Genomic DNA, 14391 nt, shown 5'->3' on the forward strand with positions numbered 1-14391 from the left:
TTTTTTGCCAATAACTCCGTACAGGAACAAGATACAGCCGCGCGGATGGCCTCATTGTGTTAAGCTCATCAAGACGCATCAAATGATATACATGATGACCTCGAGGTCACGTGACCTGAGGTCAAACTTTGACCTTGACCTTTCGAGGTCAACATATTACACTATATGTATATCATTCGATGCGGATTGACGAGAGGATCACGATGATGCCCTTAGTTTGTTCCTATCTTGACTAATTCGAAAGTTATTCGAGAAAAACTCTCCGTATCTAGCGCCGCCATTTTGACTTTTTTGACCCCTGTGACGTCATCTTTGACCTGACCTGAAAATGACCTTTGTAAAAATTGTAGACCTTGTCCGTGCGTATCCGATGCCGTTTACCGCTTATCGCTATCTTGCTTCGTTCTCGAGATCTCAGGGGGGGGGCGGTCATCCGCCCCCCCCCCCGTCGGTACTAAGTTGGCGCAGACCCCCGTCGGTGCGCGTGTTAAAAATGTAACAATGAAAACAGTGCGGCCAATTTAAATAAAAACTTGCTTATTTTAATTTCTTTAAACACATCCGGTATGGCATGTAATCGTACACATATTCGCTTGTATCTGTTTAAGAACTACAGAGTAGAGATTCATTCAAATCGGCACTTATACTGAGGCAAGAGGATCAATTTTCGAAGCATAACATTTATGTATAGCTAAACACATGTCACATCATAACTCTCACTCATTCACATCGCGTGTTGCTTACATTCAACTTCTATTTTAAAACACTTTTACTTTGGCTTTGCAGGAAACAGAATGAAAATGACACATCGATAGACTTCCTTCAGATGTTTTGGATCTAGCTTTCGATCTTCTTGTAGGGATACATGTGCTTGGGCAGCGGCATCATCCTTCCCTTCACATAGTGTCTGCAGGCGAGACTGGGACAGCAGAAGGGAAACGCCTTGTTCCGGTTGCCCCAGGCGTGGTGGCAGAAGTAGTTCTCGCGCCTCATCATGTCGAAGTCCACGTTCTTTGTGATCACCGGACACCTGAGGTTGAAACAATGGATGTACGTCAATTTACACAAATATAGGCTTCTTTTTATTTTTACGGCAAAGACTGCCCAGATAAAACTCGCTGATGCCACGATTGTTACATAATAACAGCACAAATGCGGTGAACAAAGCATGCGTATTTCTATCCATGCTTGCAGTGATTTGCACGCCTAAACACACAAGTCGCATCATTAGACATTTAATCACCCCGTCCATTCACTTTTGAACTACCCATAGTCATTTTCACGGTCTTGCCATTGTGGTATGTGTAGGCAGTTAGGCATATCGACCTCTGTGAAAAAGTACTCAAATTGTGCCCACCGCTATGAACTCACGAGTATCGTTCGACGTGTAGGACGCCGTTAATGTTGACGCACGTGTTGAGCTTGCAGTCCGAGTAGGCAGAAGACCACAGGTCACCCTCGTTGTAGTACTTGTTGGTCTGTGTGTCGTGGCACTGGCTCATGTTGCTGGAGTAGGCTGGAAACAACAAAATAAACACAATTCACTTCATGGACATAATTTTACATGAATGGTACGTTTTGCTTCTTTTCTGTTTGTTTGTCGGTGTTATTTAGGTTCCACGAATGTTTTACACGGTATGTTATTTTGTACATTTACGTACTCATGTATGCATGGATTACTACATCCAAGCATGGATTTAATGTAACGGTTCTGGTACAATGTTTAAAACTACCTAAATCTATCAATATATATTACTGACCGGGCCGACGAAATTATTTGGAAACGAGGTTTGTAGAATTGACGTAGGCCCGAGTGCGAAGCACGAGGGCCGGAGTCAAATTTTGCAAACCGAGTTTCCAAATAATTTCGTACGGCTGAGGTCAGTAAGATTTTTCCTACATGCCGCATACCTGCTAAGTAGTTTCGACAGGTTTTGGTGATACTTTTATTAAATTGTTTTGTCCATAATTTCCTAACAGTGATTGCGCTACTGCTGTGGATAAAGCTTTAAAGGAAATTTATAGAAGAAAATGCTTCAAAACACCTTACTTCAAAAAGAATCGCGTCTGAAAATATCAACTCAGAATGGCACAACAACTGGATATCCAAGGAACATAATACATGAATAATTTGCCACCACATAAGAACAAGAAGAAGGTATAATAATCCTAGTGATTAAACGTAAATTTTCCAGTGCTCTTGCAAGAATCTTTTCTTTATTTATGTAATCGTACTTTGTTGATGCCCTATTTGTTGAACTTTCGTGAAATACATTATATTTTCCATATTTTACATGTTTGTTTCGAGGAAAGGACTACAACTGTCAAATGATAACGCAATAACTTAGGCCCAAGGTCTCAGTGGACATATAAAACGAAGATAAGATAACAAGCGATAACGGATTTCGATTATTAGGCGCATATCTTAACATAATTTCGGCTTTGTAACCAATGCAAAATATTTCAAAAGCCTTGATAAGCAGAGCAGATATTTTTTACCAAAAAATGTTACTTTTCTAATTTTACGCGGCAAATATGCAATAATGATGTCAATTATACATTCCCTGTCAATCATACCTCTGGGCTAATGCGATAAACTGTAGTTAAGAGGTCATTGCCCTGGGCTCGGGCAGTAAACTTTTGTTTCCTGCCCGGCCTATCAAATAACATGGCATTTTGACACCGACAGTTTCTTGGTCATAGTTTTACTGCCCGGCTCGTGCTGTGCTTAAGACATACCCCGGCATGTAGGAAACAATTTTTTATACTCAGAGACATAGAAATATACTTCAATAAATCAATTAAATATCAATCAAATCAATTAAATCAATTAAAATATACGAGTATCAACTGCCATACCTACAACACAAACATTGGGAGGACTCACATGCGGGCAGGCGGATATACAGCGCTCCTCTGGAGACTCTTGTTAGGTCCATCGGCTCGTCAGCCGCGGCCGACTGATGCACCGTGAGCGTGAGCAGCAAATAGAACAGCATGGTATCAAATTCACGGTGCTAGGGTGTGCACAGGAGCCTCTCTGGTTGGGTTATGATTGCAGTGGCGCTGAATCGTCTTATATACGATCACACTGTGCACTGTTTTTAGGTGGCGGTTGGGATTTACGGGGACATTTTGGGATGAGAGGATTATCCATGCTTCTGGAGAGTGGACTTTAATCTGCTCTCGGCGTCGCGAACCTGTCCCCAAAAATGAGCAGTTGTGTCAAAACAATGACGGTGACCACTGCGACTGTTCTCTGTTATAAGTATTGGCATTCCATGGTTAGAGAAAACGAAGAAAACCGAACAAACTTTTTGGGAAGATAAACAACGTACCTAATACGCTGTTATTTTCCACTCAAATGCGTATAGACGTGGGCTCGTCATTGGTAGCAGCATTGGTGAGGCCAGAAAGGAGGTATGGGACGGTTTAAGAAGGGCGGAGGAATGGGGCATAGTCCCGAAGAGGTTTTCCAATATTCAAAATACCCATGAATATTGCTTTGTAATGTTCTGGTGTGCAGGTAAACATCCCTTTTTTCATTAACGCTGCTAAGCGTTTTTTTTTAACCCGCGCACCGACGGGGGTCTGCGCTAACTTCGTACCGACGGGGGGGGGGGGGGGCGGATGACCGCCCCCCCTGAGATCTCGAGAACGAAGCAAGATAGCGACAAGCGGTAAACGGCAAGGGATACGCACAGACAAGGTCTACAATTTTTACTCAGGTCATTTTCAGGTCAGGTCAAAGATGACGTCACAGGGGTCAAAAAGTCAAAATGGCGGCGCTAGGTATGGAGAGAGTTTTTTTTTTCGAATAGCTTTCGAACTAGTCAATATAGGAACAAACTAAGGGCAGCATCGTGATCCTCTCGTCAATCCGCATCGAATGACATATATGTTGACCTCGAAAGGTCAAGGTCAAAGGTTGACCTCAGGTCACGTGACCTCGAGGTCATCATGTATATCATTCGATGCGCCTTGACGAGCTGAACACAATGAGACCATACGCGTGGCTGTATCTTGTTCCTGTACGGAGTTATTGTCAAAAAAACCGCTGGTGATCTTTGATGACGTCACATGACCTTACAGCTGCCCAACAGCAAAACAGACCTCAAGGTTGTGAAGGTTGATCGTATATGAGGTCATTTATGGTTTATGGGTCCATTCCGACCCGTTTTAGTGGTAAAAACAGGGAGTTGATTTTTCCCCCATTGACTTATAATGGGGAGGTCGAGAAATTGACCTGACCTTAGGTCATCGATATCAAAATTCCGAGATATACAAATTGTAGCTAATAATGACCTTATAACATCCTGCGACTTTCAAAGGCCTCCGACATCTACTGTAGCTCTGGCACGGTGACAAAGTTGCAAAAAAGTGACTTGAGGTTGGGTCATTCAAAGTGACCTGGTGACCTGACCTTAAAAGTTAGGAGGTTCAAACTTGCACACCATGTGTAAAATTGATGAGAGAATAGTCGTACCAAATTTCGCGGTAGCGCCGCGGTTTTCCCGCTATTCGCGAAAAACCTCAGGGGGGGATATTCCGCCCCCCCCCGTCGGTGCGCGTGTTAACCCTATTCCTGGCGGGCTCCGCCGGGACAAGAAACTGGCGGGGGGGGCCGATTCGGCCCCCCCTTCAGATCTAAAAAACTACACATCGCAGCGACAAACGGTAAACGGCATCGGATACGCACGGTCAAGATCTACAATTTTTACAAAGGTCATTTTCAGGTCAGGTCAAAGATGACGTCACAGGGGTCAAAAAGTCAAAATGGCGGCGCTAGGTATGGAGAGAGTTTTTCTCGAATAGCTTTCGAACTAGTCAATATAGGAACAAACTAAGGGCATCATCGTGATCCTCTCATCAATCCGCATCGAATGATATATATGTTGACCTCGAAAGGTCAAGGTCAAAGGTTGACCTCAGGTCACGTGACCTCGAGGTCATCATGTATAACATTCGATGCGTCTTGACGAGCTGAACACAATGAGACCATCCACGCGTCTGTATCTTGTTCCTGTACGGAGTTATTGGCCAAAAACCTTTGGTGACCTTTGATGACGTCACATGACCTCACAGCTGCCCAACAGCAAAACAGACCTCAAGGTAGTGAAGGTTGATCGTATATGAAGTCATGTATGGTATATGGGGCCATTCCGGCCCGTTTTAGTGGTAAAAACAGGGAGTTGATTTTTCCCCGATTGACTTATAATGGGGAGGTCGCGAAACTGACCCTACCTTAGGTCACCGATATCAAAATTCCGAGATATACAAATTGCACATACTGGTACCTTAACTAAAGCCTGAAGAGAAGAAATTGATCGGTCAAAAACTCTAGCTCTGGCGTGATTGCAAACTTTTCTGAGGTAGGGTCACCAAACCGCCTCTGGTGACCTGACCTGAGGTCAGATCAACTCAAAATTTTCAGACATGTTGCGTAGAAGCCTTTTAGGAAAAGTCAGAAAATTTGAGCTTCCTAGCTCAACGCGTTTGGGAGAAATAACCAAAAAACCTCAGGGGGGCTCCTGAGGCCCCCCGCCAGGAATAGGGTTAAAACGAAAGCGTTAATACTTTATCGATTTTGGACGTAGCGGGATGTGTTAATTCGTCCTAAATGTCCCTCCGCCATGTGACTGGAAAATCATGTTTCTAAAAGGAGAGCTAAGCTTGCGACTTGTAATCTTCAGCTGTAATTTGTAGATTTTAGAACTGAATTTAGATTGGTGTGCAGAATTGGATTATTTTATAGTTCAATGGTTCATTGAGTAGAGACTTAAAATTCCTGTATATCATATTGTGAGAGAATAGTTTCACGATTCACATCAAGCCAATAATGGAATACCTACCCAGTGATCCACTTTATTGTGTGTAGGGGGTATGCCGCACTAATGGTATGCACGCTTATAAATATATGGTAAACGTACATATGTATCCTGCGGGAAGGGAGCCTATATGTGCTTCGTATTTCTAAATCAAAGGTAGTTGTGTAAGCTAGGCTAGATCACAAAAGGTGCATAAATTCAAAAGCAAATCTAGTCATGTGATTGGATAATTATGGTCATTGGTCATACTCCGCCCCGGGACGATACTCGGCGCCAACCGCGCCGGGGCCGGGGGTGGTTGACCCCCCCCCCACACACACACCTAACTCGGCTTAAGGGTCACGCAGTTACAACACGGAGCAGGCGGCATTCAAAAGAGCGTCAAATATCATGAATATAATTAGTCTTTTTTTGTCCTCATTTCTTTAGGTCGGGTCAGAGATCAGGTCAATGGAGGTCATCGAAGATTAAAGTTTGTCTATTTCATTTTTTTACAAAACGGCGCATAACTCGGGAGAAAATTTGATTTTGACATCGGATTTGACCCAAGAACAACGGTTTAGTCTCCAGAGAGCAAAAACTCTTAAATAACCGTTTTTTTTTATCAAAATATGTTTTTTTCTTGCATAGCTTTTGACTAAAGAAAGACAACAAATTGCTCTACCAGCATTGTGTCCTGTCGTCAAGACGCGTCGAATGGGTTAATGCGATGATGCGATGATGCGATGATGCGATGATGCTATAATGGCGATATATGCGACGAGTACATACCTACCTTATTAAGTGCATATGTCTTTTTTGGACTCCCTGTCTGTAAATACATATAAGAATAGGTATCTCTCTCCCCCCTCTCTCTCTTTCCCTTTCTCTCCCTAATTTGACCTTGAAAGGCCATTTTAAAAATCTCACGATCGAGTCAAGATCATGACCTGACCAGGAAAAATCATGTTGCAGACCAGTCGATCCGTATCGTCGAGCCGAACACATCTAAAGCCTGAAACAGACTCTTTCCGTAGTCAGGAAATCGCATGCGAGAGCCTATTCGAATACATGGAAGCACGCTCGCATCAATCGCCCACACCTCCCGCATGTGATTGATGCAATTTCCTGCATGCAGAAAGAGTCTGCTTCAGCCTTAAGACGTTTCCATCGCTCTAGCATGCCTCATAAGTTCAACGTTCGTCCGAAACAGGCACCTTTTGCACTTTTCTTCCAATGACTTATAATGGAGAGGGTGCAAAACTGACCTGTCCTTAGGTCACCGATATCAAGACTCAAAGATATACATTTTATACGCACTGTCATATTTATCGATCGCTGAGAGCTTCAAAGCGATCGTTCAGTCGATGCAGCTATGCGGAAAAGCATTCTAATTTTTCTGAGGTAAGATCACTTGACGTGACCTGGTGACCTCACCTTGAGCGACCTGGGTATTAAAATCCATAATTCTGCTGAAAAATGCATGAACATGTTGAAGTGTGCTAAGTATGGCGGCCAGTTAAGTGTGCCGGTCTGCGTGTTATCAACAGAGGGAAACAAATTAAACTGCAGTTAAATCTTGAAACCGTGTATATTCAACGCAGCGTAGAAAAAGTGGAAGCCCATAAGTCATGTCATTACTCATTCCTCTTATTCATTGATAGTTGATGGCACGTGATCTAGGTATGACAACAGCATGTATGAGCGTAGAGCTCTTGCAAAATGCCTAAGCAATCTGCAAAATGCCTGATACTAATGAGACAACAGTCTCCCGCAGCCTTGGCCTTTAGATTTTCATTCCATGCTAGTAAGAATATTTACGTCGTTACATATTCGATGTAAGCGATATGCTTCTATATTTCATACCTATACTCATAACAAGCCATCAAAATATTTATGAGAAGCAATTTCATGTATTGACCTTATCATTAGAAGCATACACACATTAGCCAATAAGAGCTTCTCGTGCACACGCAAGAGACATATTCCTAGCAGTAACCTTAGCTAGGGACTTTTCCCATTCCTGACAATAATCTTATATTGCTGAAGCAGCAGCGCGATGCAACAAAATCTAGCTTTCGATCTTCTTGTAGGGATACATGTGCTTGGGCAGCGGCATCATCCTCCCCTTCACATAGTGTCTGCAGGCAAGACTGGGACAGCAGAGGGGAAATGCCTTGTTCCGGTTGCCCCAGGCTTGGTGGCAGAAGTAGTTCTCCTGTCTCATCATGTTGTAATCCACATTTCTGGTGATTCGCGGGCAACTGCAAAGGAAAACAGACGTTTCAGTGCGCTGCGTGGTGCGTATGTGCGTACTTGCTACCACTTAACCACTTCTCAACTTCGCTGATAAGTTAAAACATCTTGATGCAATATTGAATCGGTAACAGGAAACCAACCATTTATATTGCTACATCTTAAATACATATATTGAGCAAATAAGACATTTACCTAAAGCTCTTCACCTTGGACATTTTTGGCCAGCTCTCCTTTAATGCGAGTCATTAGAGTATTCATAAGACTGCCACTGCTTTGACAAAATTTTAACCATTTGCTCTTGTGTATGGCACCTTGTTTACCGCGGCAATTTTTTATGATGCATGAAGTGTATGCCAATGATAAGAGACAACTTACGAGTAGCGTTCTACGTTCAGAACGCCATTGATGTTGACGCAGGTGCTGAGCTTGCATCCCGAGTACTTGGATGACCAAAAGTCCCCTTCGTTGTAGTACTCATCCGTTTGAGTGTCGTGACACTGCGACATGTTGCTTGAGTATGCTAAAAACGAATCGTTTTTCCGTTAAACCATGCATGTAATTTACATCCGGTACGCTGTTATCAAGACAACTAATGGCAAAAAGCATTTTCATGCCAATTAAAACACTAAATCGTAAGCGAGAAAAAGTGAGAAAATGTTCACGTAAGCGAGAACAAGTACCATGTGAAGCAAGTTGGCGAGAAAATAAGCTCGGCGAATCATATGAAAAACATCCCCAATCGACAAACTATACACACTTCAGTCTTAACTTACGTGCTGGCAGCCTGATGTACAGTGCTCCTCTTTGCACTCTTTTGAGATCCATCGGCTCGTCGGCCGCCGAGACAGAATGGATGGCCACAAGCGCCACAAACAAATAGAACAACATGATTGCAGCCGATACTGCACTACTGCAACTTATCGATACGATACCACAGGTTCTCTCGGAGATAGTGTGACCTCAGCAAAGCGACGTCGCCCTTATATACCTCCAGAGATATCGAAGTCACAAGTTTTGTTGGGATTTTCGAGACGTTTTTAGCTAAGAGAGATTATCTGGGATACAGAAATAGAGGCTTAAGGTGAGTGTGAGTGTGTGAGTGTGACATTGAGTGGCATTTCTAAAAAAGACTAGGTCGTATTACAACTTCGATGTTCAAAACCCACAAGTCCCTCCATTAGTACCATATCTGACGGCTAAAATAAGTGCGGTTGAAGACGGCTAAAAACAGGAGCGACATCGTGTGAGATAGTGATCTGCGTGGCCACTTGCCCCGCTTTGTTTTGTACCGCTGCTGTTGTGCTGGAAAAGCCGCTATCAGCCATTATGTGTAACGGCGTCATGTGTTGATCCTTGCTTTTGAGCGCTATTGCTCGACTTCATATCTTTTTTCCTTTTTTCTTTAAACAACTGTAGGGCTTCCTCGATATATATGCGGAGCCTGCAGTGGGCATACGTAAGGCGGTTGGAGCGTGGGGTCAAAATGACTCTGGCGTCCTGGATGGAATCATCGCGGCCTATCACATCACGACCGCTCCATTCTGAAATTCAAAAACGTGATTTTAGCTGGAGCGTTACGCTCACACACTAAAAGGCTGAATCGTTTTTAAACATTTTTTTTCGCTCCTCCTTCGAGCTGCCAGCAAACATTAACGACACAATTTGACGACTCTGTGGAAAAAAAACATTGCGTGACACCCACACCCCAAGCCCCTCATAGGAAAAACCCGTAGCTGTATGTACAGAGTACAAACAGGGCTATTGGTGCATTCAACCCCAAAGTTATGTACGTACACGGTAAAAAAGCATAAAGGTTTAAACAAGTCCCCATAGAGAACGCTCTGCTATTGGGCTGCTGCCGCTGCCCCCCCCCCCCCCACAAGGCGTAATAGTGTCTCCACATTGCTAATCCCTGTCGTGTGTGTCCTCCCCCGGAAAAATTTCCCAACTAAAGGGAAATCTTGGGAACCTACTGGGAAAAAGGCATGTAGTGGAAATACCCGACATATTTACGAGTATCGTATGTGTAAAAGCATATAAGAAATATCAGTGGTGGGTGAGTGAGATGGCAAAACAGACAAAAAAAAAAACGCAAAAACCGAGCTGTGACCATCCGGACAACTCAACACAGAGTATATAGACAGTGAACGTAACCACTTTGAACTCCGCGCCGCCGCCGCCTCCCGACGAGCTGAGCAGCAATCAGAGGAGCAACTGTGGATGCCTCCCGTTCAATTGTAATTATAAATAAGATATGAGCACGAGCTCCGAGTGTTGGCGAGGTCCTAATCGGCCGTCTCTTATACATCTATGTATGTACACCTTCTTTCCTGCAGTTTGAATAAGTTGGAGTTCAGTTTGAAGAAAAGATGCATTTCAATTTGGAAAAGATGTCATTCAATTTGAATTGATGCCTCTTTCAAATTGAAATGCATCCTTTCAAATTGAGCTCCAACCTTTTCTCCAACTCCAATTCAACTGAAGGAAAAAAGGTGTAGTTATGAACAACTTCGCATGAGTGGCATGCATTGTTGATGATGACTTGGCTTTGGATTCAAGGCAAGCTCGAGATACAAGGCCATGACAAGTCTTGAAACTGTACAAAGCCGTCATGCTTGCAGCGCATCCACTAACCCTTTCTGCGCCTAGAGTTTGAGAGTATAACATCAAATTTAGGTTATTTCTGACTAGCCTAGCATGACCATTAGAAATCGTGTCAGCAAGTGTCAAACTCGTAAATTCTTACAGATAGAGTTGAAATTTGTTGTTTTAAAGTCATTTTTTCTCAGGAAATTAGTTATGTATAGTCACTTTTCGGATTATTCTCTGGGATAATAATATATAACTCACAAGTCCATATATTTCGGATGATGTTGCTCACCCTTGGTCACTGGACAAAATAAAAACAATTACATATTTGAAAAACCAACCACACACCAAAATTATTCCCTAGACGGGTTACATTTTTCAAAAATATATCACTTGCCAAAAAACTGACACGGTCTTTTAGCTTGCATGTTCCTCTACATAACAAGTAGTGCAACCAATCTTCTATATGGATACCTACTACCTATACTTGTGTCTACAGAGATACATCGGACACAATAGATCAATTTGCACAACCGGGTGTACATATGTTTAGTTCCTATGGATGACATCTTATGCTCATGTCGACCTATTTCTAAGGGTGAAATCCCATATTGGACTAAGGCCAAATTTTCCTAAGTCTCTGTTCATGTATGGATCTTTTTCTTTTTCTTTTATTTCTATTGCTTCGCGCACGATTCTCTTTTTCCAGTAGCAAGCAGTAGCAGGCAGTAGCAAGCAATAGAAATAAAAGAAAAAGATCCATACATGAACAGAGATGTAGGAAAATTTGGCCTTAGTCCAATATGGGATTTCACCCTTAGAAATAGGTCGACATGAGCATAAGATGTCATCCATAGGAACTAAACATATGTACACCCGGTTGTGCAAATTGATCTATTGTGTCCGATGTATCTCTGTAGACACAAGTGTTGCCGACAAATTGCACCTATGCAAGGCGGTACGGGCGACAGACTCAGCGCTGCTGAGCCGAACCGCCGCCGCGCCGCCGAGCCGAGCGCCGTCCGCGGTCGCGGGACGCTGGCGTCCCCTCTGACCCGGCTGGCCGGCCGGCGCGGCAGGGCGGCTCCCTGTTTGCGTAGGACCGGCCCAGGTCCGGGCCATTGTGTGGGGCACGCACGTGCGCGCCCAGCTTGTGTGTCTTCCGGGTGGAGCGCTGGACGCCCGGGCCATTTTTAGCCTTTTCTGTGTGCTCTGACCGTCCTCAACGCGTCTTGTTTCACCCCCTGTCGCCGTATATAAACTAGTTGTAAACACTCCCGGCCCTCACTTCACCTTTCGACTTCGACGGGGACACTGCGCTGCCCCGCTCTCTTCCCGGTACGTTTCGCTGCCTTGTCCGCCAAATATAGTGAACTAGAAGACAAAGTGTGTGAGAAGCCCGAGTGAGAAGTGAAACAGTGCGCGGTCTACACACAGATGAGATATTCGACGGAGATGCGGCAGGCGTATCGGTTCCGGTGACCAGGTCTACTGACTATCCTTTTTTCATCCTAAAACATTCCTAAAACTCTCTAAGAAGGGGGTTCCTTTGTCGTCGGCATCCGGCGCTCTATATTTAGGCCCTAACACACTCCCTGAGAGGGGGGTTCCTTTGGCGTCGGTATCCGGCGCTCTCATATTTTAGGCCCTAACATACTCCCTAAGAAGGGGGTTCCTTTGCCGTCGGTATCCGGCGCTCTTTTATTAGGTCCAAATATACTTCCTAAGAAGGAGGTTCCTTAGTCGTCGGCATCCGGCGCTCTATCCTGTATCCAATATTTAGTTGTATCTTAACTAGGCTAACGTGATAGGTTATAACATTTATTTTCCCAATTTTCCAATTAAACCATTTTCCTCCTGGATCTCGGTCACCAAACAACCAAATGCTGTGCGATGCGCGATTAAATACAGTCCACACCATGAAAGGAGATTCGAACGAAAGCGTCGCCAACACAAGTATAGGTAGTACATGTATGATATAACACTGGATTGGTGTCTCGTGGAAATTAACATTGGGATCCGCGACATTGGGATCAGGCCTGCCATCTAGCGAGAGAATTATCGTAAGTTAGGAGCTAGCCGAGTGAACGCCATCTCTCAGCATTATATGACACACGTGGGTGTGGTGTGTTAGTTGGCTTGAAGTGCATATTCCCACGAGTTGGAGGTAATCTTACTGGACCTGAGAGGACAAAAAATGTCTTAAATGCTTGAAAGCCAAAAACGTCAAGCAGCCTTTAGGTAATAACGAAAATAAAATGCGTAAAGTACGGTGTGTATTGAAACGCCCAGTCCGATTGGCTTGTACGACCTTTTATGTGGTCATTTACCTCGCAATGGTACAGCAGTTTGACAATACGTCATACATATTTGGTAGGCTTATTCCCTCTTCTCCGAATTTCGCCCGATTTTCTTCATCTTAGTTAATGTTACGGCACGTGCCACGTGCCAACTTAGGGGTGTCGAAATTGTTCCACATAAAGTAACTCCGCAATGGCTAGGCCAATCAAGCATTAACGGGACGTTGAATCGTGATTAGCGGGCCGAGGTGACACGACGCGACACCGAGCCAGTGGGGTCCAGGGAAGGGGGAGGGGGAGGGGGGGGGGGCGATAACGAGAAGGGTGGAGAAGAACAAACAGAACCGCGGCGGCCCCGCCGTGGTCGGCCGATAACACGCGCAGTGTGAGCCGAGCCGCGGTGTACAAGGGGTGCGCGGAGTGTTTCTCGCGCGGCGCGCGCGACGAACGCGATATAAGTGCTCGGTTTGGTGTACGGAATAACAGGACAACATCAACGGAGCGACAGGAGACGGACGCAGGATGACAGGTGGGCGCAGCGATAGGCTGCGGGGGGGGGAGAATCTAGGTAGAACGGCCACGAGGAGACGGGATAGGGGGGGACCGTTCGACGGGCGCTATAAAAGTGGGCGTGACGGAGAGAGGCGGGTATCTAGCTGACCACGACACCGTGCGCCTAGAGAGGCCAGCATCTGTGGTACTCGTCGTGACATGGCCACGGCCGACGGGTGTGACCTGATCCGTATAGGCCGTGTGCACAGGATGACCTGGCAACTGTGGTCCCCGTCGTGTCATGGCCACGGCCGACGGGTGTGACCTGACCCGTACATGCCGTGTGAACAGGATGACCTGGCAACTGTGGTCCCCGTCGTGTCATGGCCACGGCCGACGGGTGTGACCTGATCCGTATATGCCGTGTGCACAGGAGGACCTGGCAACTGTGGTCCCCGTCGTGTCATGGCCACGGCCGACGGGTGTGACCTGATCCGTATATGCCGTGTGCACAGGAGGAACTGGCAACTGTGGTCCCCGTCGTGTCATGGCCACGGCCGACGGGTGTGACCTGATCCGTATATGCCGTGTGCACAGGAGGCCCTGGCACTCTGTGGTCCCCGTCGTGTCATGGCCACGGCCGACGGGTGTGACCTGATCCGTATATGCCGTGTGCACAGGAGGACCTGGCAACTGTGGTCCCCGTCGTGTCATGGCCACGGCCGACGGGCGTGACCTGATCCGTACATGCCGTGTGAACAGGATGACCTGGCAACTGTGGTCCCCGTCGTGCCATGGCCACGGCCGACGGGTGTGACCTGATCCGTACATGCCGTGTGCACAGGAGGACCTGGCAACTGTGGTCCCCGTCGTGTCATGGCCACGGCCGACGGGTGTGACCTGATCCGTACATGCCGTATGAACAGGATGACCTGGCAACTGTG

The 14391-nt window shown here is 45.5% G+C and overlaps 2 protein-coding genes across 2 annotated transcripts; both read right to left on the minus strand.

Annotated features, from left to right (window-relative positions):
* Nucleotides 1-533: 533 nt before the first annotated feature.
* Nucleotides 534-3200, minus strand: LOC122394650. Its single transcript, XM_043391658.1, has 3 exons — nt 2888-3200; nt 1372-1516; nt 534-1030 (listed from the first exon to the last, which is right to left on the minus strand). Exons 1-3 carry the CDS (start codon nt 2997-2999, stop codon nt 838-840), a joined length of 450 nt encoding a protein of 149 aa, XP_043247593.1. The 5' UTR covers nt 3000-3200; the 3' UTR covers nt 534-837.
* Nucleotides 3201-7700: 4500 nt separating this feature from the next.
* LOC122394637 lies at nt 7701-9016 on the minus strand. Its single transcript, XM_043391646.1, has 3 exons — nt 8840-9016; nt 8442-8586; nt 7701-8071 (listed from the first exon to the last, which is right to left on the minus strand). Exons 1-3 carry the CDS (start codon nt 8952-8954, stop codon nt 7879-7881), a joined length of 453 nt encoding a protein of 150 aa, XP_043247581.1. The 5' UTR covers nt 8955-9016; the 3' UTR covers nt 7701-7878.
* Between the last annotated feature and the right edge of the window lie 5375 nt (nt 9017-14391).

Source organism: Amphibalanus amphitrite, unplaced genomic scaffold (genome assembly GCF_019059575.1).
Source record: "Amphibalanus amphitrite isolate SeventyFive unplaced genomic scaffold, NRLGWU_Aamphi_draft 000603F_arrow, whole genome shotgun sequence".
Classification (NCBI taxonomy): Eukaryota; Metazoa; Arthropoda; class Thecostraca; order Balanomorpha; family Balanidae; genus Amphibalanus; species Amphibalanus amphitrite.

Excerpts from the sequence above, each read along its gene's own strand:
- LOC122394650 (XM_043391658.1), bottom strand. The coding sequence starts at position 2,999 with ATGCTGTTCTATTTGCTGCTCACGCTCACGGTGCATCAGTCGGCCGCG. Across the intron at positions 1,517-2,887 it reads GTATATCCGCCTGCCCGCAT|CCTACTCCAGCAACATGAGC; the intron begins GTGAGTCCTCCC and ends TGTTGTTTCCAG. Across the intron at positions 1,031-1,371 it reads CTACACGTCGAACGATACTC|GTGTCCGGTGATCACAAAGA; the intron begins GTGAGTTCATAG and ends TTTCAACCTCAG.
- LOC122394637 (XM_043391646.1), bottom strand. The coding sequence starts at position 8,954 with ATGTTGTTCTATTTGTTTGTGGCGCTTGTGGCCATCCATTCTGTCTCG. Across the intron at positions 8,587-8,839 it reads GTACATCAGGCTGCCAGCAC|CATACTCAAGCAACATGTCG; the intron begins GTAAGTTAAGAC and ends ATTCGTTTTTAG. Across the intron at positions 8,072-8,441 it reads CTGAACGTAGAACGCTACTC|TTGCCCGCGAATCACCAGAA; the intron begins GTAAGTTGTCTC and ends TTTCCTTTGCAG.